Below are 27,028 nucleotides of genomic sequence, written 5' to 3' on the forward strand. Positions count from 1 at the left end.
ACAAACCTGATGAGGAAAGACTATGGTTTCTGGGACCCCTCAGCCTGGGGATGAGAAGACTTTGGGGGGTAGACACTTGGTGGCCGTCTATAAGTATGTAAGGGGCCAATATCGGGCGGTGGGAGAAAAACTGCTCACTAGGGCGCCCGCGGGCAGGACGCGGAGCAGCGGCCAGACGCTGTGACAGGATGGACGTAGGGAACAACTTCTTGGCGGTGCGGGTGACCGGACCCGGGGACAGGCCCTCCTTCCCCGGTAGGCGCTGCAGCCCGCAGCCCCGGGGGTCTCCAGGTCCTCCCTGGCTTCTTTCAACTGCTCCGTTTTGGAGGCGGATTTCTGTACCAGCGCGGCCTCCTCGCGGCGGGGGACGAGCCGGAGCCCGCGCTTGGCACCTCCTCGCACCCAGGGGCGCCCTTCACAGGCCTACTACCCCGCCAGGCTGCCGGGGCGGGGCGAGCAGCGCCGGACACGTGTGGGCGTCGCACAGTGCCGCGCTGCGCCGGCTGGGGAGGCCCGGGCCGCCGCCCCCTGCTCCGGGTAAGCGCCGCCTTCCCCGCCGGGGCCGCCGGTCGCCCGCCCGCCTGGCCCTTCGCCACGTGTCTGCCGCGGGTCCCCCGGGGCCCGTGCTGCGCAAGGTGAAATGTTCTAGCGCGTGAGCCGGCCCGGCCCGGCCTTGCCCGGGGGGAGGCCGCGCCCCTCCCCTCCCCTCCCTCAGTTGCTCGCGGCTCGGAGCGCGCCGGGCACGAGGTGGGGCGCCGCGGGGAGACGGGGCCTGGCTGCTCCGGTCTCCCGTTAGGCCCCGGGTCCCGCTGCTGACCCTGGTTGCCGTGGCCTGTTCCCTGGAAAATGGCTGGAGGCAGCGGCTGGAGGAGGGGGCGGCTGCTTCCCTGCCGCGCAGCAAGGCCCGGCGCGTCCCCGTCTGAAGTAACCCGCTCTTCCCGTGCTGCCCCTTAGGGGGGTCCCTGCTGGACCCGCGCCCGTTTCCAGGTGTTACCTTTTGCTTTGCTGCTCTGAGACGGCTGGGGGGGGGGTTAACTTTGTCGTGGCTTATACCCAAGTGGTTCCCAGCCTGGTGCAGGTACCGCCAGTCACGGGCGCCTGGTGCCACCGTAGTCAGGGGGGCACGTGCCCCTCCCAGCGACCAGTCGGAGGTCGGGGCGCCGCAGCGCTCCAGTAGTGGCCGCAGTGCTTTGCCTGGCGCTCGTTGGGGGGCACCTGCACTCCTGCCTGCCCCCCGTGCCCATTGCCTAAGCAGGGAGCACGGCCTGTAGGGAGGTGCACGTACAGCCCCGTGCACCCACTGTGTGTCACCACCGCTGCCAGCGGTACTCATTAACAAATTTATTATCATTACTTTATATGACAAAATTTGCTGGTGGGACTTAAGGCTGTATCATTTTAAATTGGTGTCAGAACCCGGTTTAATCCCCTGTCTCTACTGTAATGGCACCTTTTAGGGCCCTGCTACATGTTCAAATTAAAGCTGGGTAGAAACTAGCTATGTAGTTGTTGCACATCTTCGAGCATTAACGGCGTCTTTACACATGCTCTTGGGGGAGGAGGGGCATTTTAATTAGAGTGGCTCTTGGGAGCCTTTCTAATTAAAACACCCACTCATGGGTGTTTTAATTAGACTCATGTATTCAGCAAGTTGTGCTTTAAAACAGCTATGGGGGGTGCTTTAATGAAAGCTTGTTGGACAAGCCTTAATTGAAGTGTCCCATCGCCATTTTGAAATGCGGGGATGCTGAATACACGTGTTGCAGAGGCGTTGGAGCAGGTGTTGGGCACCTGTAGGTACCCTAACTTTATAGATGGTTATATCTTTTTATAATTGGATTGTCATTTTTATTGTGTGATAAGTACTTTGCTTGTGTGCAAGGTCTACATTTATTGCATGATTAACCAGTTCACTGCAAAATATATGTAATGTGTAACAGGGGTCTTAGAAACCCATAAGGCATTAATATTTTCATTTCCTTTGGCAGGCTTCCCAATGGATTGTAACCCTGCCAGGTTTTAGCGTACAGTAAATAATTTGGACAACATCACTGTCCCCCAAAGGGTGTGTGAAGGATCAGAGTTAATGTGTGTCCTCTCTTTTTCCACACGAATACCATATAGTTGGTGCTGCATGGGTTTGGGATGTGAAGGTAAAGGGAGCTGCTCTGGAATTGTTTCTGTTGGTTATAGATTTATAAAGCCTTGTTTTTTTTAAATAAAGTTTAAATAGAGATTATTTCCTTTCTGTTATAGGTTATTTCCCAGCACTTTGAGTTATTTCATTTTTTTTTAAAGTTCTTAGTCCAAGTTGGCTCTTCCAAATGTTGGTGATGCAGTTTTCTCTCTGCTTTACAGTTAAGCTAATCAAATCAGTCTGGTTGGTTCTTTTTACAGCCACATTCATATTTTCAGCTAACAAAAAATTTGAAATCTAATTAGTGAGAAACAAGTAGTGGCTGCATAAGTAGACTCCCATCTTGAGTTTATGGAACACTTATATATGGTTTCAACACAGTTAACAATTCAGCATGTGACCAGATATAACCATTAATGAGTCTTTCTTAAACTATGAATTGTTAAAATGTCCAGTATGAGAGATTATCTAGTAGCTGGGAAAGTGAAACAGGATAATACAGGCAGGTCAAAGGTCATTGCTTTGAGCCCTGATTGAGCTCCTTCTTGGCAGCAAATTTATTTTAGTTTTCCAATTAAAAATCCTTCCTGCAAGTAGGTGGGCTGATATAGGAAAGGAGAGCATGTAATTATGGGCATCTTGGTCTGCTTTGGCATCTTTCATGAACTTTATGACAAAAATCCCTTAAGGAAAAAATTTAAAACAAACAAATTACACCTTCTACCTGAAATTAGCTTTACTATATAGTAGCAGCTGGTTACCTGTTACTGACTTTGCAATATATTCAAAGGTTATTTTTTACAGACAATAGTCAGGCCAGTACAATTCCATGACACCCTAATTAGGTAGTATATATACAGTATAATGTGTCGTGTGTCGTGTCCCCCCCCACCCCCCTGGTTAACTACATATACATGGCTTTTCCTAACTGCTGCTGCTGTTGATTTCTTTAGGTTTCATGATGTTCAACTATAGCTATAGGAGTTATTAGTATTATTTTTATGATTGGAGAAAGGGAGTTTAAAGGTTTCATAAATTCTGTGCCACAAATTCAGAGTCGCAGCGTTTCTTCTGTGGGAAATGTTTCCCAAAAAGGCTAGGAATATGTGTTTCAGATCATAGAGTTTCTATAGAATTACTGCAGCGATGTGATGCCCAGGAGACTTTGGGGACATCCCACAAGTCCTGACACCTCTGTAAAGGGTTGGAGTACTTGTGACTCATTTATCTTTTTGGATATTTTTTAGTGTTGGCTTCAGACAACTTTCCTGTCTTCTTTTCTAGCCCCTGAAATTCTGTCTTTGCTGATCCAGAGGTGGACCTTGAAGTAGCCAGTGCAGAGGATCTACATTTAATTCCTTAACCGTGAGTAGTTATAGTTTTCTCTGCAGAGATTTTTTTCATAAACTTACTGCTTGTCCCTTTCCTCTCAAGGACTCTTTACCTTGCTTTGGTAGAAGAATCCTAGTCATGCTGTTCTTTGCAGCTCCATTTGGGGATTGTTCTTTTAAGAATAAAGAGCGAGAGTTTTTTGAGAATAAAATTCTTGTTGAGTTGGACAGTGAACCATTATGCCTTAATTATTGATATACCAAGGATGAAATGTTGGAGAAGTAAGGATAGAACAGCTGTATTTGGCTGTGGAGGGAAAAGAATTAAAACAGTTGTGTCTAACCTCTTGGCCTCACAGGCTGGATCAATGGTGTGGGGTTGGTTTGTGGGCTGGATCCAGTCCATGGGTCCAATCTGGCATGCCCAGGGTCAGGGCTAGTGTGTGTGACAGATTGGACCTGAAACCCTGGCCTTTGCCCTGCATGTGCCAGCCAGATACTGTGCACAGAGCTTTGTCATCTGGCCTCCAGGGCTTGGAAATTTGGCAGTGGGGAAGTGATGGTTGCACTAGTTGCCACCAAATTTCTGGACCATTAAGGAGCTCCACCAGCTGGATCGCACAGCTCTATGGGCTGGATCTGGTCTGCAGGCTAAGCACCCCTGAATTAGAAGATCCTTAGTTCCTGGATTAATACAGAAGCAAAACTATATGACACCTATATGGTGGTTGGACATTGGCACTGCCGCAGTAATTGAACATGACAAAGACTAGGAATATAGCATAGAAAGATGTTGGCTTTGCTGGAGGTCTTGAATCTTGCTTCTGGGGACCTGGCTGAGGAAGATTTCACGAATACCCATTCTGAAAAACTCAAATTGATGTAGTCTAAATGTGAGACCTTTTCCATGTCTCGAAGGCAACCCTAAAAGTCTGTTTTCAATTTGATATGGTTAGATAAGTGTCCCCTGTTCCTTTCCCTGTAGCAGCGATTGAAATGTAGCTTAGAACAGGGGTTCCCAATCCCCGGACCACGGGTTGGCTGCTGGACCAGAAGTCCGGAAGTGACAGGCATACCGCAGGCTAGCAGCCCAGTATAAAAAAGGGTTGACTGCTGGTCTTCAGTATCCTGGTTACTGCTGGTCCACAGTATGCTGGTCCACTGTCATTTCTGGTCTGCGGTTTGCTGGTCTGCAGCATAAAAAGGTTGGGAACCCCTGGCTTAGAGAAATATGAACTAACTTTAGCTAGTTCAGGTACTGCTAGCAATGTAGTGCAGCAGCATGCAGTTCTGGGTTTCAGAGACCCACCCAAGAAGCTAAGTGAATATTCAGCCCAAGGTTTGCTGGCTGAACTCTATGCTGTGATTGCTAGACTGCTATAAGCATCTGAACTAAATAATTTCAAGCTTGGTCAAGTATGTCTACACTACACTGCAGACACAGTGACCACTCACAGCAGGGACTTCAGTATGGGCATACTCAAAATCTTCTCTGGATTTAGCACTCTTAGCACTTTCCTTACAAGCCTTTTTTTATACTGAGCCTTATGTTTTCTCAGGTCCATGCTTCTGTCCCATCTCCCTTTCTTCTTTGCTCCCTCTTCCTGTCTATTGCCTCTTCTAGGGATCTGAGGTTAACAAATTCATGGTGGCCACATGAGATCTTACAGATTTACATACAGGTTTATTTAACTAAGAGGGTCAGTCAGGACATCTAGTGGCAGTATAAAATGGAGAGTCACAGTTATTTCCTAAGCTTGAAATATTGCAGAGTATAAGGTAATTAGGAAGAAGAAATCATGTATTTGTAGTACCCTTAAGTACCCTGGAAGTAATGTTTGCCACTTTTGGTTTAATTTTTGGTTATATCTGTGCAACTGCATTGACTTGGGAATCGCTTGAGTATAATATGGTGTAGAATTTGATGTTTTGTGTTTGAAAGCTTTTGGTTTGTTACTGTAGCAGAACAGTAACAAACCAAACCTTTTCCTCTTGCTGCATTTGCTCTCCCCTCTTTGGATATGTTTTTCTTTTTCTACCTTTTCTTCCTTCCTCTCTCTTTCACTTTAAGGTAAGGAATTGTATTTTAAAATTTGTATGTGTGCATTTTGTATCTCCCCTTGTATTTTGGTATTTTTATCTATTTGTGTGCCATGGCATTTGTAGCTTATATTTTATACTCCTCACCTTTCAACTTTCAACTGAATGTGTTTAGTTTCATAAGTAAATTATACATTGTAACAATGTTAACAAGGGCAGGAATCAAGCTGTCCTTCCCTGTATCAGGCTGGCCTCTGAAAGAGCGAGTGAATCAGTGATTGAATGTGTAACGTGATTGAATGTGTAACACGGTAGCAGGCAGCAATTAACACCTGGGAAACTGCAGATCAGCCAATGGAAGAACTCAATAGAAGACAGCGTAACAACCGGGAATCTCTAAATGTTACTGATCAAAGGCTAGAAGCCCTGGTCTGAGTTAATCAACACCAGGGACCAACTTTTGGGCTGAGTATCTCCAGATCAGCTGCTCCCAGAGCCCTATTCAAAATTCATCAACGGACTCCCAAACCTGCATGTACATGCAGATGACCCCTGGGGCTGACAGATGCTGTCCAGTAGCCACCGAGGGGGGGGGGGGGGGGAAGTCCCACGAGGGTCAATGACCCCTGGATTGGGCAAACCTGAAAACTGGGGAGTCACCAAAGTCTGCCAGGGACAGATAAAAGGCAGTGAAAAGTGACCCTCAGTGGCGCCCTCTTGATCTTGATCTCCAACTCGACCAGACCTGTCCAGCCAGAAGGACCAGCTGGCGACCCCCTTCTGGAGGATAACACCACGCTGAAAGAAGCCTCAACTGGCCATCAACGGCAGACTCCAGCGCTTGTAGGATAGGTATACCTGACTCTGTAGCCTGCTACTGTGTGTGTGTATGTTTGTGCATGTGTGTGTGTGGGGACCAGCCCCAAGGTTTATGATTACAGTGTTTCAATCTGCCTAATAAACTAGAATTTTAAGGATCCTGAGTTGGACATTTGTAGCCAACATTACATGTTTGAAAAAATATGGGAAATAAAACCTTTTGAAGTGTTTTTGTTTCTTGTTCCTCAGGACCTTATACTCTATACTGTGCCTTAAACATGGAAACTGTAGACATGACTAGTGTATCTCTGAAACGTCCTCATTGTGAGGATGGAGAGGCTAACTTGGATGAAATTAAAAGACAGAAGATCTCAGAGGAGTCTTCTAAGACTGCAGATGGTTCTGACCTGAAAATTGATACTGTGACTGGAAAATCAAAGAAATCGTTGCATGAGGACACAAAAGATGAAATAATCCCAAATGAGGAAGGTGAGGAGCAAGAAAATGAAGAACTGGAGGAAAGTGATGACGATGGGGATGCAGAGAGCTTTGCAGACATGATGAAGCATGGGCTGACAGAGCGTGATGTTGGCATAACCAAATTTGTTAGCTCACACAAAGGGTTTTCTGGAATCTTAAAAGAGAGGTAAATCTTCATTGTGTGCACCCATGTAATTTAACTTTTTGCATTAGCAGTCGTTATCCTATGTTGTTCATTTCGGTCTAACCCTTGTATAGCAAGCTGAAATAACATTATCTACAAGACTGAATAGAGGTTTTGTTTCTTTCTTTTTATAATGTTAGGGTTGTTTATATGTGATTGGTGTGTTACTAGTATTTACTCTATTGAATGAAACTTTGAGAAAAAGGGACTCGGAATGTAATCTTATTAGAGGTGCACTGATATATTGGTCCATATTGTATCGGCACCGATGAAAATTGGTGAAAAGGGAAAATTGACATCGGCAAATGGCTTTTTTGGCGGATGTGGCCAATAATGTTGCAGATAAATGCAGAGTGCATGTGCGCAGCAGCAGCATGCACGTGGCGAGGAATGCAGCCTGGCAACTTGGTGAGCAGCTTCTGGCCAGTAAGTTCATTGGGGGGAGAGGGGGAAGAAGTGTGTGGGTGGGCAGATTGAGGTCCCCCACAGTGAGGGAGGGAGTGGGGCTGAGGCAGGGGCAGGCACAGAAGGCAGCTCCTGCTGCTGCATGCATTCCGGAAGGAGGTGTAGGGGGGCACATGCCCCCTGAATCTGCACACAGAGTGAGGGTGGGTTGCTGCTATAGACTGGGGCCAGGGGTGAGGCCTGCTTTTTCCAGAGTGGGTTGGGCTGGGGCTGTGCTTGGGGTAGGCAGCATTGGGAGGGGGGCTACAGGTGGACTACAGCTACCCCAAAGTTTGCCATAGCCTCCCTCGAGCTTCCCTGACAGTACTGCCACTGCCCACCCTGAGTGCAGCCTTGGCTAAGCTCCCACTCCAGGCAGAGCCTGGTGCCAGCCCACAGTAGCAGCCTGCCTTCTCCCTGTGCAGATCCAGGGGCACATGCCTCTCCCAGGAGTGCAGGCAGTGACAGGAGCTGCCCCCTGCCAAACTGCTCATAGCCCCGTTCCATGCCCTGCCTCACCTGTCCCAGCCCCACTCTATCCCTTACCGTGGGGGTTTTGATCTGCCTCCCCATTCCCCTTTCTCCCAACAGACTTATCAGCTGGATGCTGCTCGCCAAACTACTGGAGCAATTAGCTACATCTCTGCCAATATGGCTCATTAATAATTGGCCATTGGTATTGGCCCAAAAAATCTTTATTGGTGTACTGCTAAATCTTATACTAATTTGCAATATGCCAACTATGTGCAATCAACCATCAATTAAAATATATACTATATATGCATTGAACAAACTACTAAATTATGTAACTGAATATTTATGAACTCAAACTCAAAACATTTTTTTTAAAAGATGCTAAATGGCAATATTCCTTCTGGCCTTAAAAGTACTTAATTTAATTAGCAGTAATGTTTACTGTCTTCAGGCTCTGTATAAAAAGGGAATCTGATAGCTAAAAATATAAATCTTATTATCAGACACAAATGTACTGTTGAATCCTTTATAATGCTCCTAAATATAGTGTGCTTTCAATTGGGGCTAATATATGGACATACCTTGTGCATTATTTGATAATGTGTTTATTTGCCTCAAATGTAAATCGTCATATAGTTTTAGTATAAATAGAGAATATTATGTGCTTTTCCTGCTAAACTCCAGATATAACAATCCCCCTAAAACACATGTCACTATCCTCATTTATTAGTGGCAGCAACACCTCACATATGTGGAAGATTCTTTTGAGATCTTGCATAATCGTGATACTTGTTTGTTTTCATCCTTTGAATGACAGTGAAAACTGTTGGATGGTTGGTTCAAAACTATAGTAGTAGGTTAATCATATCTGTACTTTAAAATGAGTTGGTCAACCATAATCCTAATGTACTGTTTTGATGGAGAAGTAAGCTGTCTTCATAGTACCCTTTTTCTTTTCTGGCCCATGTGGTTTATATAGATCAGTTATAAGTTACACGCCCATCATCACAGTGTCTAGGTACAAATAATAGGTAAAACATGTCACATCTTATAGAAGGAATTTTGCCAAGCTAACATGACTTCACATAGGCATGATATATCAAATCCGTGTGGATCTGGATGTAACTTAAAAAAAGCATCCCCACAGTGAGACCTCATTCCCTTTTCAGAGTCTCATAATTGGAGCATTTTCTTTCAACTTTCTAGATTAAGTGTTTTTATATAAATGTAACATTGTCTATACTTGTGAAGCCCAAAATGAGTCTAGAACTTTCCCTTAACCAACCATGTGCTCTAGAAAAGGCTCTTTTTTTAGTTGCTTTGCTATTTTAATGATTAGAGAAGTAGAGTTGCTCTTACTTTAGTAGAGTTCTCTGGATTTTCACCCACGTAGCTGAGAACTGAATTGGATCTGATATTTTTAGGTAAAGGGTAGTTGATTTCCAGCTTACACCTGGCAGTAGATAAGGTGGTTGTAGTGATAAAGTTCATATACCCCTTCATGAAATAACATGGTAGAATCTTAATAATTTTCAGTAATGAGTAGGAATAAGAATGTGAATGAGGGATTTGTAACTTAGTAGGCAAGGAAACGGTTCAGAAAATACAGCAAATACTGTAGGATTCTTATATAGATAACCAGTTTTACTAACATTATATTGAAAAAAAAAAGGCTTGGTAACATCAAAGATTGCAGCAGTGACCTGCTAATTATATCTTTTCTGGGAAGCTGTGAAAGACTTAGGCTTTCTTGTGAATGACAAGGAAATCAATTTAGCAAGCTCCAGAGTGAGTACCTGTTTGAAAACTGGGATATAGGTAAAATAATTAGGCAAAAGAACACTGAAATGCCAGAACGAAGATTTGCAAAACTCTAGAACTCTTGGTTCAGAGATGATCCCTTTTATTAGACCAACTAAGAAATCATTAAAAATAGATATATATTCTGCAAGCTTTCAGGCACATGAGCCCTTCCTCAGGCTTAGGGAAAATTAAAGATGGTAAAAAATCCCCAAAGGTAGAAAATCAACTTAATTTTTGCACAGAGGAAGCTGAAGGTGGAAGGCTGTTCCTCTGGGTCCATGAGAGTGTCTTTGTGAGTTGCTCTTTGATGTGCAGATAAGGCAGGATTCCTTCCCTGGTGGTGTCAGATGGGAGAAGGCAGGAGGTGCAGAAATCTTTCTTGTTCAGCAATGAAGTTTAAATCCAAAATCAGCTAAAATTCAGCATCTTTCATGTTTCAGGGACGTATTTGGTAGCCGTGTTGGTCTGAGACAAAAAGAAACGCAAAACTCTAGAACTCTTGGCTCAGAAATGATACCTTTTATTAGACCAACTAAGAAATTGCAAAAACATTATCTTGAGATTTCTTAGTTGGTATCATCTCTGAACCAAGAATTCTATAGTTCTACATTTCTTTTTGTCTCAGACCAACACGACTACCAAATACATCCCTGAGAATAAAGACCTAACTTTTCTCCTTTAAGTTCTCTTGCAAAGTTCCAATAATTTTAAGTTATTCATAATTTATTTTATTCTTCTTGCTCCTGAAAGAGTAAATATCCTATTATGTGTAGACTTTTCTCTTATTTTTTGGTTTTTGGGTTTTTTTTGGTTTGTTTTTGTTAAATACTGATGGCTTTGTACTCATTAATAATCCTACAGCAACAAAAATGCTTTTGCAGTCGAGGAAAAAAAAAGAATTATTTTAATTTTGAGCTTTTAATTTGTGGCTAAAGATAATGCAAGAGAATATCCAAATTGTCTTTGGGTACTTTTTGCAGGAGAGAATTTCTGATAAATAATGTCTACTGTTTTTAATTTAGAGATTGGATAAAGTGTACTAAAAATGACTTGTGAACAAGATGCTTTTTTTTCTTTTTTTTTTTAACCTACCTGTGTTTCTTTTTGTCAGATACTCTGACTTCGTTGTTCATGAAATAGGAAAAGATGGGCGTGTAAGCCATTTAGATGACTTTACTGTTCCAGTGGATAATGAGGTAATTTTTGAATAGCTCTCAGCAACACTGTGATAATTAAAAAAAAAAAAATTGTCACTTTGTAAGTTGTTGCTGTTTTTATGTATATTAGGATCCTTCAGAGGAAGTATTTACAGTTTTGTCAGATGAGGACAAGCAACGTTTAGAAGAGCTCCAGCTTTTTAAGAATAAAGAAACCAGTGTTGCTATAGAGGTAAAGCGGTAAAACAATGCTAAGGACTTGGCTAACTCATTCTTTTTGAAGTGGCAGAGGTGTGTGGTTGAAAAGGACCTATTTTACATGCAAGATATAAGACTAATTTGAACTTTACATAAGAATAGGTGATGCTAAAACTTGCAAATTTAGGATTCAATCCTATAAGGGCATAAAGATGAATTTAACGTAACATACAAGATAAGTCGCTTGGGGTTTCAATAGGACTTATCACTTGCATAAGATTTAAATATGTTACTAGTCTTTGTGTGATCATGACTTTATTGCAGTATGTATGTGTTTTATTTTGTAGAGTTATTATATAATAGGAATTAAATAAATCTCTTGATGAAAGAAAGTTTCCAAGGAATTAATAGAAATGAGGTGAATTTCATTTTTCACAGTAACAAAGATAGAAAAGCAGTATAAAAGATAAAGGCTTATTGGATATCTTTAAGTAACTCAAATACTGTAAAGTTCTGCTTAGCTAAATTTGTGCAGAAAGTTTGGAGCTGGTTCAAAATTGGCAATTTTAGAGTTAAGTAAGCATTTCTACATTCAAAAAGCCATCTGATTTATTTGTAAAGAGTGTATTCAAGTGCCTTAGGGACATGGTTTGGATACATTCGCCATTCAGATAGGTGAAATTTGGATAAGAACCAAATTTCAGGATTTATAGTTGCATAAGTATGTATTACTGTGCATATTAACATTAAAAGGTAGGCCTTTTAAAGTATGATGTGATCATACTTTATTGCGATAGGTGTGTTTTTAATGGGACCAAAAGTTTCATGGTAGTTGTGTGTGCTGTTTGTTGTGTGTTTTTTTTTTTGTTTGTTTTTTTTTTTAAACCTAGGTCATTGAAGACACCAAAGAGAAAAGAACAGTTATCCACCAAGCTGTGAAGTCCTTGTTTCCTGGGTTAGAAACTAAAACAGAAGACCGAGATGGGAAAAAATATATTGTTGCTTATCATGCTGCTGGGAAAAAGGCACTAGCAAGTGAGTGTATTACTCTTGCTATCAATTCTTTTGTAAAATCACAGTTAAAGTTGAACTGCAATTTAAAGAAAAAAACTTGAAAATTACTAATTTGTCAAGCAAAGGCATACTTTATAATTGGAACTTGGAGGCAGCTGCAGGTCTCTATAGTGACTCATCTAATAATGTTACCCTTAAATCGTATAGGATATGGTATAGGATATGATATAAAATCATTTGTTTTCCCAAACCGGGTAGGTTTAGGTAGGAAAGGTAAGACTGTTTTGTTGGTTCACAGTAAATGGGGAGGTATTGATAACTTGAGAGTCAGAAACAGACAATATAAGATTCTTTTTATTACTGTATGTACTTGATTCTAAGATGAAGTTTCCCCCTTCTAATGTGTGTGGGGGGAGAACCCCTTGTCTTAGAACTGTTGGGGGGGGGGGGGGAGCAGGAGGCTGTTGTGGTCAGGCTCCAGCCCCTACCTGGGGTCAGGGCCATAATCGCAGCTGCTGCCTCCCTTTCCCCGCTGCCTCTGCACCCTCTTTTCCTCCATCTCCCCTCAACATTCAGCCTCTGCTCCCTTGCAGACCACCAGTATCTCCCTTGCCTGCCTACCCGGCATCTTTGCTCCACGCTGGCAGGATGTGTGCATGCTGCAGCCTGGAGCACAGAATACAGCCCCAGCCTGGCACAACAGCAGTGGTGTGTAGCCTGCACAGCCGCTACAGGGGCTTGGCTGGGGCTGTGCTCCATGCTCTGTGCCCCATGCTCGAATGGGGATGGAGCCTGCTGGCATAGAGCCAGAGGGTGGTGGGGGGAGGTGGCAAGGGGGCAGGCACAAGCAGGGGACAAGCTGCTTGACCGCCTTCCTCCCTTCCCCACAATTGACTGCCCCCTGCAGCTGTGGGAGGGAGGTATTAAAGATGCCCCTCCAATAATTAGATTCTACATTTGGAAAATTATGACAAATTTATAAATTTTCAATATATTGAATCTACTTATTGGGGGATTGTTTTAAATTCAGTGTAATTTTAGATGTGAGTAAATACAGTATTTGGTAGTGGTTTAATTTGGTGTATATGAATGTAAGTGGACCTAAAGGGAATTGTACAATTATGGGATTGGAGATTAAACTCATGGTTACATCTTTCAAAATTAATATACAATTTCCCATTCATTTGAATGAAGCCTATGGCAGGGCACTTGTTGTGCCTGCCACTTCAATTGCTCTGCCAGCGGCTCAACAGGCTGCCAGGTGGGGGTCAGGGCTAACTGCAGAGTCAGCTGCCCCAGGGGCAGGCAGGTGAGGCTTGGCCTGAGCAAGGGAGTCACCTGATGGTAGGGGAGTCTCCTAGTTGGAGCAAGGATGGCAGTAACGTCTTGGGAGCAGGTGCAGGAACATCACCCAGCAGGAAGGCTGCAGCTCCTGAATGCCAGCAAGGAGACTGACATCCAGAGGTTTGGGTAGGAACTAAGGGGATGGAGGAGATTCCTAGGGACCCAGTGTGGGGTCCAGATCCCTAAAAAGGGGGCTATGAGTCTGTGGGCCTGTGGAGGGGCAAGGAGAGCCCTGAGAGAGGCTTGGGCCCTGCTGAGAGGCTAGAGTTCATAAATTTCATGGGTTTCATAGACATTAGCACTGGAAGGGACCTCGGAAGATCATCGAGTGTAGCCCCCCGCCCGAAGATAGGAAGTCAGCTGGGGCCATAGGATCCCAGCAAGATAAGCATCCAATTTTTTCTTGAAGGTGTTCAATGTAGGTGCTTGAACCACCTCCGTTGGCAGGCTGTTCCAGACCTTGGGGGCTTGGACAGAAAAGAAATTCTTCCTTATGTCCAGCCTGAAACAGTCTTGCAGTAGTTTATAACCGTTCGACCTCGTCATCCCTCGGGGCACTCTGGTGAACAGATGTTCCCCCAGATACTGGTGGTCACCCCTGATAAACTTATAGGTGGCCATCAGATCACCCCTGAGCCTGCGCTTTTGCAGGCTAAAGAGCCCCATAGCTCTCAGCCTGTTGTCATAAGATCTGGTGGTCACCCCTGAGACATTGAGGGGTCTGGCAACCGGAGAGGAGTCAGGAAAGAGGCTGAGGGGTCTGAGAGCCAGAGTGTGGCTGAGTGAGGGCCAAGGGGTCAGAAGGCCTAGAGAGGGATTGTGTCAATGACTAGCAGGCCATCTGCAAGGATGCCATCTGCGAGGCATGGGGAACGGTGTAGGGGTGGTATGGAGCCATGCAATTGACTCACAAGTCCATGACCATAATCTGGGTGGTCATCACAATAAAATCAGGGCAGCCCCCCCCCCCCCTTATTGTATTTCCATCAAGGTGTGGCAGGAAAGACAAGAAGGCGCCCTAGGGATGGAGTGGGCATGGTTATAGAGCTTCCAGAGGACGTTATGGTCACCCCTGGAGCCCTGATAGGTTGCCTTCTTTGACCAGGTCACAAAAGCCTTGGGCACAGATGTCACGGTGGACATAGTCTTTCTGGACTTTAGGAAGGCCTTCAACACTGTCTCACCCCATCCTCATTAAAAAAAGTAGGCGACTGTGCTGTCAACGCCTATGCAGTCAGATGGGTCGCAAATTGGCTGGAGGGCTGCACCCAAAGAGTGGTGGTGGATGGGTCATTTTTGACCTGGAGGGATGTGGGCAGTGGGGTTCCCCAGGGCTCAGTCTTCGAGCCTGCACTGTTCAATGTCTTCATCTGCGACTTGGATGAGGGGGTGAAAAGCACCTTGTTCAAGTTTGCAGATGACGCTAAGATGTGGGGAGAAGTGAGCACGCTAGAAGAGAGGGACAGGCTACAACTAGATCTGGACAGATTACAGGGGTGGGTGGATGAGAATAGGATGGGTTTCAATACGGACAAGTGCAAGGTGTTGCACCTGGGGAGGAAGAACCAGCAGCATACCTACAGGCTGGGGAACTCCCTTCTCATCAGCACGGAGGCAGAGAAGGATCTTGGAGTCACTATTGATTCCAAGATGAACATGGGCTGCCAATGTGGGGGCATGGTCAGGAAGGCTAACCGCACCTTGACATGTATCCATAGATGCATCACGAGCAGGTCCAGGGAGGTGATCCTCCCCCTCTGTGCGACACTGGTCAGGCCGCAGTCGGAGTACTGCATCCAGTTCTGGGCACTGCACTTCAGGAGGGATGTGGACAGCATCGAGAGGGTCCAAAGGAGGGCCACTCATGTGATCGGGGGCAGCAGGGTAGGCCATATGAGGAGAGGCTGCGGGACCTGAACCTGTTCAATCTCCTCAAAAGAAGGCTGAGAGGGGATCTGGTGGCTGCCTATAAACTTGCCAAGGGGGACCAGCAGGCAATGGGAGAGTCCCTGTTCCCCTGAGCACTACCAGGAGTAACAAGGAACAATGGTCATAAGTTGACGGAGAGTAGATTCAGGCTAGATATCAGGAGGCGCTACTTCACAGTCAGGGCAGCTAGGAGCTGGAACCAACTTCCAAGGGAAGTGATGCTCGCTCCTACCTTGGGGGTCTTCAGAAGGAGGCTAGACAGCCATCTAGCCGGGGTTGTTTGACCCCAGCATCCTTTCCTGCCCATGGCAGGGGGTTGGACTCGATGATCTGCTTAGGTCCCTTCTAACCCTACCAACTATGAAACAGAGCCCAATGTGTTTGTTAGGCATCTGATGGATGTTACACACAAAATGTGATGAGTAAACTGGCCACATGTTCAGGCAATTATTGGCCAGGGAAAGGGAAACCAGCCACAAAAATATTACACAAAAAGTTGCTGGTGTAATAGTTTTGTGGCTGATTTCCATTGTGCCTTAAACGGAATGTGTGGCAGGGTCAGGACCACACTGGGGTCTACAACTGGCTCCAGTGCAATCCCTATCAGCCAACAATTGGGGTCAGCTAGGTCTGTGTACAATCCAAGGCTTCAGCTGGCCTTGATGCAGTCCCTGCTGGCTGATCCACTTACCTTTTCTCGCTGGAGGTCAAACTAGACCCTGTGCAGTCCCTGGAACTGGCTGATGATCTGATTGTTGCCGGGTTTGGAACTGTACCCAAGTCAGTTTGAACTCCATTGTAGTCCTGAACCAGCTGATGATCAGCTTATTATCCATCAGTTCTGGAGACTGAACTGGACCTCTTTGATCCCCAATGTAGTCCCAGAACCAGCTGACTACTGACTGTTGGGCACCTGGCTTTCAGCTTGCCAGTGCAGGGGGGAATGTGGTATCATGATCTTGGGTTCTCCCTGCACTGAGAAGTAGGATGCAATTGAGATCTGATTCCCAATCCCAAAATAGGGGTGGGGTGCACTGATAGAGATTTTGGGGGCCAATACTGATATTTAAGGAGGCGCTGGGAGGGGGCTGCAGCCACCCCCAGATTTTCCCGCAGCTCTGCTCCCAGTGACACCACTGCCGCCAGCTGCCCAGCACAGCCTCGCTCTTCCCAGCTTGTGGGTGGAGGCAGGATATGGAGCCAGGCCGCTACAGTGAAATTTGAGGTGGCTGCAGCCCCTCCCAGCACTGCAGTGCCCGCTCTGAGCCCAGCCCCTGCCAAGAAGAGCCCCATGCAACACCAGCTCCAGCCCACCCCCCCTGCCTGCCCTGTGCAGATCCAGGGGGCACCCCCGCAGACTCTCTCAGGGTGCAAGCAGCAGCAGGAACTGCTCCTGCCCCCTCCCTCCCTCACTGTGGGGGCATTGATCTACCCCCAGCGTCCTTTCCACCCCACCCCTCTTCCGATTTACCAGCTGGAGGCAGCTCTCCACACTGCTGGCTCTCCTTCGTGCTGCTCTGTGGCTGTGCACAGCACAGACATTTATCAGCCAAATTATTGGCCTCATCGGGCTGATATCTAATACAGCAAATTTTCTTTATATCGCACCAACTGCTGCACTTCTAAAAATAGTGCATCCAGCCATGCATGTGTGGCATGGCAGGAGGCGTGATTGGGATCAGGGATTTAATCCAGTCCTGCCTTTAAATGTGCATCTATCTTCAGTTTTATTTTGCAGTATTTTATTAAGCTATTCCTTGGTAACAACCCTCTTTTGAAGTAGTGGTTTTAAAAAAAAATTGCTGAAAATGCTTAGGCTTTCAGTTTAATCATAAGCTTGTTCCTTGCTAAAATTGAGTATGTATGCAAAAACTATCTGTCCATTATAGATTAGAGTAACTGCTTTTGGACACTAAAAATAATGATGAGATTTGGAGCAAAAAAGAATATTCAATATTCACCAAGTATTCGGTGTTCCCGAGTTTAAATTTGTGGTATGGGGTGCACCACTATTAGTGTTTAACAGCATGTTGCATATCTGATATCATTGATAAATTAAGTTGATTTTAAGGTTTAATGTTTATATAATGCAGAATGCCAGTAGTTTAATTAAATGCGATTTTTTTTTTCTTAAGCCATTTTACTTAAAGTGGCATGAAATGCTGTAGGAGTACTCTTATTTTGGCTTAAATTGGGCATATTTCAATTCATTTTATGTCATTTAGAAATAAAGGAAATCATGTCATTGACAGTTTATGGCCTCCAAAATAAATACTGATCAAATAGGAACTATAGATTTACTTTGAGACTTTTTCAAAGCAAATGTAGGAATACTGTGCTACATGGTGTGAAGTATTTTAAGCATCAAAACTTGGTACATATTATCATTACGTGTGTCGTGTGTAGCACATTAACCTTGTCTAGGCTATCTTACGTTTGCATGCTTTTTGCATGAGTATGCATACTTGCAAACACAAAAGTAATCTCCAAACAATTTTTATTTTTTATTGAGTTGTTAGAATTACCTTTCACCTTGCCCCACTGAGGTTTATATTCTTAAACATTTTTTACAGTGACGTGCCTGTAGTAAATTGAACAGTTATAACTGGAAGGCAGCTTGCAAATAGAATGTGAAGATTATTTTAATTGGTGTCTGTTTTTAAAAGAAATATCTTAAGGGTATTTCTTTATGGTGAACATCTTTTCCGGAGCAACTACAAATGCTGCGGTAGAACTTCATGCCTTTAAACTTAGATTCTTAGACCCTGATCCTGCAATCACTTACCTATGTACATTAATTGAAATTCAGTTCAATGAGAGGGTCATGTGTGAGAGAGACACTCGGTATGCATAAATGCTTCCATGGTCAGGGTGTGGGCAAGGACAGTCTCTGTCTTTTGTGTTTGTACAGCAATAACATATGAGGTCTCAATCTTGAATTGGTCCCCTGGGTGAGCAAGACTTTTTAAAGATTGAGTAATTGACTTTTAGCTGACACATATGATGAACTATTCTTATGATGTCAATGGTTACAAAAATAGTTTCTAAACTATGAAAACTTGCAAACCCTTTTATATGTGTAGTATTTAGAGTACTTGGGGCTTGGGCTTATTAGGTCAGTAAATTGTCAGCAATGCTGCTCCACCATTTTCCACAGTGAAGTTCTTTGCATCTTGGATTGAAGCTTTCCATATATTCACTGTTTGCCTCTGCACGATTCCATTGCATAACTGTCTAAATTGCTGTCATCTGCCACATAACTGTTGGATGCTATAGCAGTCTACAGCGTAATGAACCACGTAACCATAAACCTGCATGTTCACCTCTAAACCCCTTCAGTTGTCTAAAAATTAAACACTCCTCTTTTATGCTCTTTATGCTATGCACTGGGACAGAGGTCAGAACTGCAACAGGTAAGAGATGTTGGCATTTCATGTTGGTAAAATGAAATGCCAACCAGTCAGACCCACTAAATAGGGAAGACTGTGGCCAAACTAGCAAGAATTACATGGAGAAATATATGGAGAAATAGATATAACAAGTGATTTACAGGACCAAGACATCTCTGTATTAAAGATAATGGGGAAACTCCTGGCCTCACTGAAATCAGTGACATATGCAGATGTTTAGGGCCCCAGCTGCTAGATTCAGGTGATTTGCATTAGGATCCAAGATGTTATTACACATGCTTTTTGCCTTTGTGCTTGTAGTAAAAAGCTTGAAAATATTAAGTGAATTTATATAACTGATACAGTAGGGCCTGCCTGAGTTCTCACAAAACTTGATGTAACATTCTGAAAGATGTGAACTGTTCTCATCGCAATGGAGTATTGACTCCCAAGACCTGCTGTGCTGGGAAGCCCTGCTAATATCACCCTATTCACCAACCCCTCACAGGTCCTTTCCATCCGCTTGGGTAAATCTTGTGAGGCTCTTGCTGCCGTTTCTGGCAGGGAAAAGTTGGGTTTATAGCTACCATCACTGTGTGGGGAACAGGGCCATAGCACAAATCGAGGGCTGTAGGGGTAGAGCCATGAGGGATCCTGTGGTATGGTGTGCCTAGATCTTAATCTGGCTGTGATCAGGCCTCTTGGGTACAATATGGACTAACTGATACATTTTGGAGAAACTTGAAACTTAAAAGTATTCTTCTTGTGAGTCACTTTTGTCCCTTTCTCCTTTGTCCTACTCTAACTATATATATTTTTTGTGAGAATACCTTTTGTTCTTTAAAATGAATTTGCTACTTCAGTTATCACCTAGCCTAAATTTAATTTTGTAAGAATAAATTGAAACCAACGAGGACTGGTGATTTACAAGAAAAAACAGTAGCTCTTAGCAAACCGAACGTGGACCAGATCAAGCTGTTTGTTTTACAGAGAACTCCTTATAGGTGTCAGGGAGAAATTTACTTAATTCTGAGGGTATTTAGTGTCTTCAGTTATTTATTTATTTATAATAGAGCCTAAAATAAAAAAAAGAGGTCCTTCTCGTCCATATACTCCTGTCTTTTGACAGACTCTTCTTTGATTTCAGTGGATGGAGGATTGGTTTCAAAATGACAAATGACTATAAAAATAATATTTATCTTTGAAAATTTCACTGTCTAATAATAACTTTTCAACATATCTGACAGGCTCAGACAGTTTTGTTTCTCTTTTCAGACCTCTGAAAGTAGTGGCTAAAATTATATGAACAGCTTTTAGACTACAGAAGCCTAAATATGCTCTCTATCCAGCCTTCTCAAAATCTAACCCCAAATTTTGGTAATTGTTTTTCAGTTTTATAATCTTATAATGCCAAAAGTGAGTTTGAATTATTTATTGATTTTTAAACTTTGCAAAATGCCTCTTCCCCACATAGGGCCTCATTATTGCACCTTACCTAAAAGAGAATTCTAATAGTTTGACGCATTGGTAAATTGGGAATAAGTATTCGGTACAACTCGAACTCTGCTACATGTACAGTTATAGTACAGAAATGAATCAAACCTTATTAAGTCCATCCTTAAAATATTCTTCACATACACTAAGGAGTGAACCCAGTGGTCACTGGAGTCTTTCTGTTGATTTCAGGAAGCAGTGGATCAGACCCAGATCCAAAGTGCCTAATTGTTCAAAGTGAAGCCAAGGCTAAAACTGATTTCACTGTAGGAGCAGGGCCAAACAGTATAACATTAATTAAATAGCCAAAGCTTTCAGATAAAATGACACGTCCTTTTTGTCATGCAGTTTCCATTAGTATTTGGGACAGTCACATGGTTATAACCATGTACATTGCAGTGAAAATTTACAACATGGTCACTTGGAGACAGTCCATTTTTTCATATATCTAAGTTAAACTATCAATCAATGCTTTATTTTCCTAAGTAAGATGCAGATGGAGACTACTAGAAATGACTAACACTTGAAGGTTTTTGTTTTTTTAAATGGAGACTACATTGGCAAGTAAATTAGTTTTATATTTACAAAAAAAGAAAATTAATAATAACACTAGCAGACTGAGTAACACTTACATTTTTCACTTTTTGTTTTAAAGATCCAAGAAAACACTCTTGGCCAAAATCTAGGGGAAACTACTGTCACTTTGTATTATATAAGGAAAACAAGGATACAATGGATGCTATTAATGTGCTGTCAAAGTTTTTAAGGTAAGAAAATTCTTTTGCTGTTTGGAGTTGCACATAACAGCACATACCTCCAGTAAAAGCCAAATATTTTCATGATATTGTAAATATCTTTTAAGGTCACTTTGCCAGTGCAACACAGGAAATGTTTAACTCAATATGCCTGATAATTGCAAAAGATTTGGTTTTCAGAGATCAAATTTGAAATGTTTTGTTAAGTTTGGGAAGTGAGAAGGGGGAGTAAAATAGTCCTGACTAATTAAAATGGCATAGTATAACTGTTAGATGTATTCTTAGTTCAATTAACTTACCGTAAGGCAGTATCTTAGCAAATGTTTATAGTTGCCATTTGAATAATTCTAAGAATACGCCCCTTTTCCCCAGTGAAAGAAAGCTGCAGTATTGTTTCTCTCAAGGGTTTTAGGCATGCACCTATCAAAATATACAGCTACAAAAAGGACTAATAAATATTATGGTCATAGAAATTGGCTTTTGTAGCAGTTGCAGTTATTGATCTTTGTTCTGTTCTAACCACTGATTCCTTTTTCTGTCAAAGGTAGGTGATTCCCCAACCTCCCTTTGCTTGCTATTGCATTAGCCCAGATCTTTCTGTCTTTGCTAAGCCAGAGGAGTACTTTTTGTTCTCTCCCCACTAGAATTCATGCAGCACTTCACAGCTCTAGCTGTATCCAGTCCATATTTTAACTTCTGAATGTTTGGTTACCCTAGCATAATAGTGGTACCATATTGACTTAAATCCAAGAAAAGTGTTTTTCCCCTCATTCAGTATGAAGGGAGAAGAAGCCTCGTCTTGAATATGAGTACTGGCCCATGGCAGGAGGCTGCCATGCTGGCCTAGGGCTGGAGGTGGAGCCAGAGCCACAGCTTTTCCCAGATAGGGCTCGAGCTGCCTCTGGTGCCTTGTCAGAGTCGGAGCTATCAAATAGGGTAAGCAGGGCGGGGGGAGCTGAGGGGGTGGGCAGACACTGGAGTGGAGGGGTGAGACCCAGGTGATGGGGGGACAGAGGGCAGGGATTTGGTTACCTGTCCCCTGCAGCTGCTTTCCTTGCTGCTTGCCCCCTTGTTGCTGCTTTCCCTGCTGTAGTGGTTGGAGAGATGAATTCAAGACTACCATCCAATAATTAGCTTCTATACATGGAAATTTGTAACATATTTATAATTTTCCTTGCATACAATCTAAGCCTTGGGGGGAGAGCTTGAATTTGGTGTCTTGGATTCGGGTAAAAATGGTACTTGCATTTGAAAAACAGGATTCCTGGAAACTTGCTAATTAAGAGGTATGTATCCAGCTTGATGAAGACTCTAAATTGGCAGTAGTGTTGCCATCTGCTGCCCACAAGTGGGATAGCAGGGAATGTTTCTTAGCCACGCAGGGCAAAGAAAATTTGTGGGGAAGGCAACAGTCATGGGAATGGGGCAGATGGGTGCATCTATCATGCTAACTTGAACATCACAGTATTCATTCAGTTAGCTGCACATTGAGATAAACATGATTTAGATTGTACTGTGTGTGAAGAAATACAGGCTTGTACTAAATGTTTTTATGGTGATTTGATCTTTGTACATTTGTACAGTGTCTAGGTATTTGTGCATGGATTAACATTCATAATATGCAGTATTAGGAAATACTGTAAATGTATGAAGTTGCAGTACTGTTTCTAAACATGCTAACTTTACTTTCTCTGATTTCTGTGGATCTAGTCAAAACAAGATGTTTCATAAATTTAAGTTTTTGTATCTAATGTTAATTGAATCATTGACTTTAATTGTGTGGGATTTATGAGGCTTTTTATTTTTAAACTCAAACTGATACGTTCTCTTTTTTTCTTATTTAAAGAGTTAAGCCAAACATATTTTCCTACATGGGAACCAAAGATAAAAGAGCAATAACAGTCCAAGAGATTGCTGTTCTTAGGTAAGTAAAGATGTGTTGCATATTTTTTCTCATACTGAGGTTGCTTGCCTACCTTCCTATAGATCATTAAATATAGCACGTGCATTTTATTTTGTTGTTCGTGGCATGGTCTTCACATCAGATGTATTAGCTTTACTTGGAAGATACTATTGCATATAAAACCAAAATAATATGTTCTGGTTCCTGATTCAGTAAAGGGCTTAATCATGATTTTTGCAGTTAGGTTCTGTATAACACTTCTTGTAAGAACAGGGGTTCCCTGGTGACTGCTAGTATTCCAAATCAGTTTACTGAAGCTGAAGCTTCTGAACTGTAGGTAGGAGGCGTGGAGTCCCTGGATCTTACAGGATCAGCAGGTTAATCGCAAGCAAACTGCCATGTTGCAGAATGTTCACAAGACAGCAGAAGCAGTACTTAATAGCAGTGCAGAAGTCACTAGTCTGTTGACACGCTGCATCCCACCATGAGGATCCTGCCATCCTTTCCTACCAAATATCCTGTAAAGGAGTCAGGAAGGAGAGCAAGAACTATTCCTTGCACACTTTCCTCCTCCTGTCCTCTTTCGTTGACATACTCCTTGAAATATCCTGGAAGATAATAAGAAAGATGTGCTGCTGGAAATCACAAACAATGAAGATCTTTGGCATTACATTATAATATGGCATCAGTTAATGTCCAACAACATAAGTCATGTGTTGCTGTTGTGTCCTTGCAATACTTGGACAGCTCAGGGGTGGACAAAATGCAGCCTGCAGGCTGGATCCGGCTTGCCAGGCCATTCTATCTGCCTGTCTAAGTTGACAAGGCAGCAGCAGCAAGGCCCAACCAGCTCTTCCCTACCTCAGCCCCGCACCCACTCATCCTATAAGATTTTCACGCTCACTGTGTGCAGGCACAGGCTGGAGCTGCCTAAATGGCCCAGCAGGTGAGTTGCAGCGCAGGGCAGCTAGACTAATGGTTGGGAGCCAGGTCATGGTGGCAAGGTGGAGCCGTGGCCTGGCATGCAAGTGGCTGGCTGTGGGAGGAGGTGAGGGCAGGGTGGGTCACCCCCTCTCCCCCCAGTCCATTACATCTTGTGCTGCTGGCACTGTGGTTGCCATGGGGTTCATGGTGGCAGCAGCAGCAACTAGTCTCGCTGTCCTGTTCCAGCCTCCCATTTTGGGACCTACCCACTGGGTTATGGGGGTGGCTCCTGCCCATGCTGGTCTGGCCAGGCTGCAGCCCCATGCCTGCACAAATGGGGGGAGGGGGGACACGACACGACATGCCCCCCTCATAGTGTGCACACCCCTCCACCCCACACACCCACCCCCAGCCCCACAGACTGGGAGTGAGGGGCACCAGCAGGTCTGGGAGGGGTTGGGGGTCAGGAGTGAGGGGTGCCAGCAGGGCAAGGGGGCTGTGAGTCAGAACTGGCTATCAATGTTTACAAATGAACCCTGGTACAAAAAAGGTTGAGAATCACTGGGCTGGATGACCTCCTGGCGTCCCTCCAACTCTAACTTTCTATGTTCTACAGTGCTCCTGTGCTTGGTGCCTAAAGTGTTACAAAGTACACAGCAGCTTCTGTAGGTTATGTCTTCACTGTGCAGTTAACTGTGGTTCTTAAGTGTTGTTCTAACCTTTTTCTGTCCCCACCTGCAACTCTCACTCACTGGCCCAGCTGGAGCTAAAGTCTGAGTGAGGTGTTCCCCACGCGACCTGTAATCAGGAAACAGGCTAAAGATACAAATGCTGATAGTTCTCTAGTGCCTTCCCATGGGTCCCTCTCCCATGCACATAAGGATAAAATAGTAACTTGGGTGTGGTTTTGTAGTATTTTTGATCATGCCATGACTGGTTAATTTGGGTGTGGATTATCTGAGATAACTGCCATTATGTAAAGGTAGAGTGCTTAAAATGTGTTGGCTTCTACTTGGAGACATTGTTAAGAAAGGGTGGAGTTAAACTTGTGTTGTGGGGGTGCTTTGTGCTAAAACTTCTGAAGACTAAGAAATGCAAAGTTAAAGTGCGACTAAACTTGATCTTCTTATATGGCTGAACGTGATATTTTAGAAAGTTTGAGGCAGCCTTGACTTTGCATTTGTTTGCAAGTGAATGTTTTAACATAGATTCTGGGAGACATGCTGATTATTTGGATGTGTCTTGAAAGTAATCTATCCTTCCCTTTTAGATATTTCACTTAGAATATGTGTTAGGTTAGTTAAAAACAGAAGAAATTTGGGGAATTAAATGGTCTGTTGTAGTATTTCTTGAAATACTGGCATCCCCACACAGTTTTTGTTGTAAATATTTCTTAGAATGTCTTGGTCACTGTAAATCTCTTGCTTTTTTTTTAGAATCACTGCACAAAGACTTGCACATTTGAACAAATGTTTGATGAACTTTAAGTTGGGAAACTTTAGTTACAAGAGCCATCCACTGAAATTGGGAGAACTGCAAGGGAACCATTTCACAGTTGTTCTCAGGTAATGGGGTTGTGCCTGCCTCCTTAATTGGGTCAGGGTGTTCAGCTCAGATCTGAGAAGTTAAAAATCAGTAAAAGAGATACTGGATTAAAAAAAAATCTGCATATAGTTACATTAAACTTTAAGACCGACAACTGCTTTAAGGAGTGCAAAATGAGAAGCTCAGACTGATCTGGTAGCTATTATTTGTGGAGACTTTACCCTATTTTTAAAAGCAACTTTCTATTATATTAGAAATATAACAGGAACTGATGAACAAGTACAACAAGCAATGCAGTCTCTCAAGGAAATTGGATTCATTAATTATTATGGAATGCAAAGATTTGGAACCACAGCTGTTCCTACATATCAGATAGGAAGGTATATTTTGTTTCTAATTTATTTTCTGTGTGCATATTTTAAGAACTGTATCTTTGTATGTTACTGTTTTGTTTGTTTTTTTTTAAATGGAAAAGTTCACTCATATTGTATATGTCACATTCTTGAGAGTCAGGAGCAGAATCTGTTAGTAGCTACAATAGTTGTCTTACATGATATTGGCTATAGCTGAAGAAATGTAAATCTACAGAATTTTTGATCTTCAAAGAAGCAGATCTAAAAGATGAAATGTAATAAAACCCATGTGTTTCTGTTGAATTTTAGAGCTATTCTACAAAATAACTGGAATGAAGTCATGGATTTAATATTAAAACCACGACCTGGAGGTAGGTACTAAGAAATACTTGTTGTATATTCATGTTGTTTGGATGGATCAATATAGATGGAGAAGGATTTCAGATTTTTTGTTATAGAATGGTGTATATGTGAATGCTCTTAGTTACACTTAAGATTTTCAACTTCATTAATGTATATTGAGTTGAAATGTTTGTTTTGCAGCTAACATAATTTATCTTAAACTGTTGCAGCTGAAAAAGGGTATTTAGTAAAATGTAGAGAAGAGTGGGCAAGGACTAAAGACCCAGCAGCGGCCCTCAAAAAACTACCTGTAAAAAGGTGTGTGGAAGGACAGCTTCTACGGGGACTTTCAAAGTATGGAATGAAGAATATAATCTCTGCATTTGGCATAGTGAGTGTGAAAATGCTGTGGGATGAGTGGGTTTGGGCTCTTTTGTCTTAACATTAGATTTAATAACGTATTAATCATTTTTGGTTGTCCTAAGACGCTCATATTCATATTTTATATGTGTTTCTTAGAATACCCCCTTGGGTCCTTCTCCTGGATATGAGAGAGTGAGAAAGAGAACACTTACTCTTGAGAATCTCTAGTCAAATTGATGCTTAGTGAATTATAAGTATAACCTGTATACACTGAATAACATAATCCTAAATTTGGTTGCATGTTAATATGGAAACTTCATAGTTACTTAATCTCAGTTGCGTCTATGGTTATGTGCACATCACACGGAAAAAAAAGTTTCATCTAAAATCTGTCTGTGGCTTTAGAGAATCAAATCAAATTAACAGTAAAGGTAACTATTGTAAGAACTTGGCAAAGGAAATAGATACACCATTAATTTGTGTGGGGGTATTTTTGGTTTGATTGTGGTTCTTTTAAAACTAGTATTAGGTCTTTTCATATACCAGCTATATTTCAACTGCAGCTGGTGCTTTGCTGTAGTGAATAAAGTTCTTTGGCTTGTGTTA

At 43.0% G+C, this 27,028-nt stretch overlaps 1 protein-coding gene across 6 annotated transcripts in view; it reads left to right on the forward strand.

Moving 5' to 3' along the window:
- The first annotated feature begins 442 nt into the window (after positions 1-442).
- The window catches only part of PUS7 (pseudouridine synthase 7), a 32,159-nt gene continuing 5,573 nt past the window's right edge, over positions 443-27,028 (forward strand). The window contains exons 1-13 of one of the 6 annotated variants that reach the window (XM_019487463.2): positions 458-537; positions 1,989-2,153; positions 3,422-3,502; positions 6,577-6,973; positions 10,824-10,908; positions 11,000-11,101; positions 11,958-12,102; positions 20,893-21,004; positions 22,839-22,916; positions 25,256-25,384; positions 25,619-25,744; positions 26,027-26,088; positions 26,290-26,450. In XM_019487463.2, coding sequence (XP_019343008.1) covers positions 6,606-6,973; positions 10,824-10,908; positions 11,000-11,101; positions 11,958-12,102; positions 20,893-21,004; positions 22,839-22,916; positions 25,256-25,384; positions 25,619-25,744; positions 26,027-26,088; positions 26,290-26,450 — 1,368 coding nt within the window. In that variant the 5' untranslated portion in view covers positions 458-537; positions 1,989-2,153; positions 3,422-3,502; positions 6,577-6,605. The other 5 variants (XM_019487462.2, XM_019487464.2, XM_006265208.4 and 2 more) reach the window with 5 other exon arrangements.

Source organism: Alligator mississippiensis, chromosome 4 (genome assembly GCF_030867095.1).
Source record: "Alligator mississippiensis isolate rAllMis1 chromosome 4, rAllMis1, whole genome shotgun sequence".
Classification (NCBI taxonomy): Eukaryota; Metazoa; Chordata; order Crocodylia; family Alligatoridae; genus Alligator; species Alligator mississippiensis.